Source organism: Eurytemora carolleeae, unplaced genomic scaffold, assembly GCF_000591075.1.
Source record: "Eurytemora carolleeae unplaced genomic scaffold, Eaff_2.0 scaffold732, whole genome shotgun sequence".
Taxonomy (NCBI): Eukaryota; Metazoa; Arthropoda; class Copepoda; order Calanoida; family Temoridae; genus Eurytemora; species Eurytemora carolleeae.
This window is the reverse complement of record NW_019396711.1, coordinates 60,954-65,135: the sequence shown is the minus strand read 5'-3', so window position 1 is coordinate 65,135 and position 4,182 is coordinate 60,954. Positions and strand designations below refer to the sequence as shown.

The following is a 4,182-nucleotide window of genomic DNA, read 5'->3' as shown; positions in this document are numbered from 1 at the left end:
CCCCCCCTCAGCAGGAATAGGGTTAAGAAGAACCATGTGCACAGTTTTATATAAAGAAAGACAAATTTCATATCACGTACGAATAAAACAATACAAGTACCATTCACAAAACATTTTAGTTTTTGTGAAATATGTACGGTAATGTGGGCTTTTATTACAGCAGCTTTTCCGTAAAAGATGACCTTTAGCGACGACTTTAGCTGACGCATCAAAGTTAAAGACGTTGTTTTTAAGCACAATTCAAAGTTTGCTTCCACCCGAATAAAATGGAAATAATTTTTTTCATTTTTTAATCTTACAATTTGCCATAGATAGTAAAAAAAACGTTGTTGTATTAAACCATTTATTTAGATATATTATTGTTTGATTTACTAAAAAAATGAATCCTGGTCCAGTTTTAGTTGTGATAATCTCCATGGCATTAATTGTGCAAACTAAAAAGTTTTTAGTGGAAACTGAAGGTAAATTATGAAATTATTTTGCTTTGATCTCAAATATTCAATATTACTTTAATTTACCGTGTTTTATCTTTTATTATGTACAGATGAAGAGTCAGATACAGCCTATGATCATGGAGTCGGACTCGGTATTGGCGTCTTTAAACTTTTTTTAATTCATTGTGAACTTTAAAATTGAGAACTAAAAGTGAACTGTTTTTGCAAAATTTGTTTTCATATTCACATTCTACAAATGTACTATAAACTTATCCCAATACCTGAACTATAAGCCTGGTCCCAGTCCTACCCTCAATTTGCAATCTTCTTGTCCTACAACACAAAACAGGTAGTCATAGAAAAATCCTTGACGAGGAACGCCTGCCTATCTAGCTCTTAAAAGAAAATTACTAAACAGTCAGCTGCATGCATGTAGCTGTATATTTCTAGTTAATCAATCAATCAAGGTGTAGAATTTGTTGGATAATGTATATTTCCACCATGTGTCCATGGGTTCCAGGGAGGGAGCGTGACTAGAATTATAAAAATACTATCCCATTGTGCTATTTTACATGAATATTGCGGCATGTAAAAACTTGTCAGACAACCGGTACAAGTCAAGCCAACATTTCTATCTACCTGATCTGTGCCTACCACACAGCCACATTTTGAAGGGAGGGGATGCAGGGCTGCCGTGGGCCCTGGGAAAGGATCTCCGTAGCCTCCTGATACGCAGAATAACCTCCTGCAAGCCCCACAAAACCTTCGCCGCGCCTCACACTATATGTCGATGCCTCCACCTTTCTGCCTCCATGCCGTGCATTTTGGTCTCCAATAAAAAATATTTGGTTTTTACATCCTGCACCAAAAACTTTTTTTTCAAACAATCTCGATCAACATGATAAAATAGTTTTTAATGATACATAATGATATTAAAAAGTCTATTAGGACTAGCTTCTATTCTTGTTTTGTAAATTAACAAATTCCTTAACTTGTGCGTATAAGTATTAAAGTATACAAAGTAAACCCGGGTGGACCAAGGTCGCAAATTTTAGAGACTATTTGTGACTAGTAGTCAGTATTATTTAAGCGCCTTGAGACACTTATCATTCATCAAGAGGATCACGACTAAATACAACTGAAAAGCCCATTTTTAGTAAAAAAAAAATATCTCAAATAGGCATATTTTTAGTCTCATTCTAGCTTGTTTTCTGAATGACCCCATGCTGGGGATCATATCCGCTCTCTGAAATTTGCTACATTAAACAAAAGAGTGCCTAAGTTAGTCGCAAGGACTGTCCTAGTCTCCTTTTTAGTCCCAGATGGTCCACTCGGGAAGTACACAAATCAAACTATATAAGCACTAATTCACAAAAAAAAATACTTGAATTTGCGCTTTTATCGTATGGTTTGTGTATTCTTTTCAGAAGAAAATAAGTCATGATCATTTAAATAAATTCTTGAATAATATTCTTGAATTAATATTTGATTCAAAGATTCTTTAAACTATTGTGGATTAGGCTATGAAGAGATATATTTTGATTTTCGGTTGGTTCAGCCATAACAGATAAATAAAAATCAGTCAGCGAGCGGAGATCAAAATGAGGGTTGCGGAGACAGAATAGCAGAGGCTGTGAGACGTAGAAAGAGCATTGAGGTCATTCTGCATAACAGGAGGTTCTGGAGGTCATTTTGCGGGGGTCAGGGGGGCTCTAAACCCCTTCCAACTCCTTCTCTTAAAGTAAACCTCATTGTATGTTTTTTTCATGTCTATTAATTCTTTCTCTGCTTATTTTGTTTACTTGTCATTCAAGTTATTTCCGTTTTTTTGTATTCAATCGTATTTCAAACAAGACTTAAATAGGTCCTTGCCTGTTTTCTTCTGAATGTCAGGAAACAGCAGCTAAATTAGGATCAACAGTTAGTGTAAGTAAACTATAGAACTTATGACATTCTCTATTTGGTATACGTCCCCTATATGCATTTATTTGTTAAAGAAAGTAATCTACACTATGCTGCAAAAAGAACAAGTATCATTTCACGTAAATTTTTCTATTCCTTTAGCGATTAAAGAATTTTAGTTTTCCGGAATATTCGTCCATATATCTATTCTTGAAAAGTATAATCTTCCTAATTAATCTCTACAGGGGTAGGGGGGGGTTAGACTTGGGAGATTCAATCATTTTGTATAAGAATGAATATTCAATGATCTTCTTCTTCATCAACAACCTAAATTCCGTTCTCTGAGGAAATATTAGGATAACTTTTTATTTAAATATCTGTAAAAATTTGATAATTTGCAACTGTGGGATCTCATTTAAAATTGTGACATTCGGATTTATATAGGATGGAAGCATACAGCATAAAGGGTACCAATCATTGTGAATTGGGCAAGTCTCCTTAACTATACTTTTAGGGCTCTTCGCGCCCATCTACTTTTTTAACTTTTAATTGTGGTTTTATCGGTGAGCATCTCCTCTTTTTACAGTATAAAAAAAATTTGCGGATTACATAATATTTGTTTGCGCATTTTAGAAATTCTATTAACACCAATTTTTGAAATTTTGATCATTCATAAACCTTCCTTGGGGTCAAGTCAGGTCCCACACAAAATTTGGAGCCGTTTTGACGTTTATTGGATACAAACAAACACCCAGACACCCAAGCTAAATTTATATATACAGTGAATCCCAGATATATGAATACATAGCAAGAGTTTTTTATAATGTCGTATTACATATTTAAGATCAAATGCCACGGAAAAATGAGTTTAATAATAGTATATCAATTGCATTTATATTTAAGGGCTATTAAATTACTTTGAATTAAAAAAAAAAAGATTCTTTAAAATTATCAAAAAACATATAACGGTCTATGTATTCATATATCTGGGATTCATTGTATTTAAAGTCACCATATGTCAGCCCATTTAAGACGATTAAACATTTTAGGGCGGTGGTATTCACGTATGTATTAATGGAAACTGCGAAATATCAGGGGGTGGTAAATATATGACTGGACCTAAATGTCAAGCTTTTGAAGACTGCTCCTGCAGGTGAAAATTATTTTTTTATTGAACCACGTGCTGCTAAATTACAAAACATTTGTTACAGAGAAACACCTGAAGCGTGCTATTGTGTTTATGGACATTGTACAACGGTTTGTAAAATTATACATTGCATTTTATCATTTTTTGTTTGTTTGTTATTAGAAAGAATTTTTTCCACCCACTTTTCTTCTTCGTTTAGGAAAGATATGAATGTCACGCAGATGCTGAATGTAAGAAAATGAAAAAGTGCACTGGAACCACTTGTAAATGTCAATGTAAGTCAATATCCTTTTATCTTAATGATTTCTAAAAATGGTTTTTCTAAAATTTACAAACAATTCATCGACCAACATTATCCCTCAGATCAGTCCTGTACCTAACATCAATTGTATGGCGCACACTGCTTTATGATTGGCTAATGACTATTGCTTAGTCTTATTATTTATTTACTATTAAATATGCGATAGTAACAGTTGTGTTAGTTATGCTAGTTGAGCTTTTAGATACGGTGGTAGGCGTTTATCTCAATATATTAAGACGACTTTTATTTAAGTTTAATTGTTAACAAGTTTACAAGTAAATAAAGAGAAGCTATTTTGATTGACAGCTTCTCTTTGTTTCCATGTTTTTGTGTATCCATGCTGTTCAAAATCTTGATACAAGTCAAAATTAAACTCGAAAGTCGTCTTTAATATATTG

General features: G+C 33.4%; 1 protein-coding gene across 1 annotated transcript; it reads left to right on the top strand.

Annotated features, from left to right (window-relative positions):
* Positions 1-329: 329 nt before the first annotated feature.
* On the top strand, positions 330-3,808 carry LOC111707666 (uncharacterized). The gene is made up of 6 exons (XM_023480806.1): positions 330-461; positions 545-586; positions 2,299-2,360; positions 3,386-3,489; positions 3,548-3,593; positions 3,683-3,808. Exons 1-6 carry the CDS (start codon positions 380-382, stop codon positions 3,791-3,793), a joined length of 447 nt encoding a protein of 148 aa, XP_023336574.1. The 5' UTR covers positions 330-379; the 3' UTR covers positions 3,794-3,808.
* Positions 3,809-4,182: the final 374 nt, after the last annotated feature.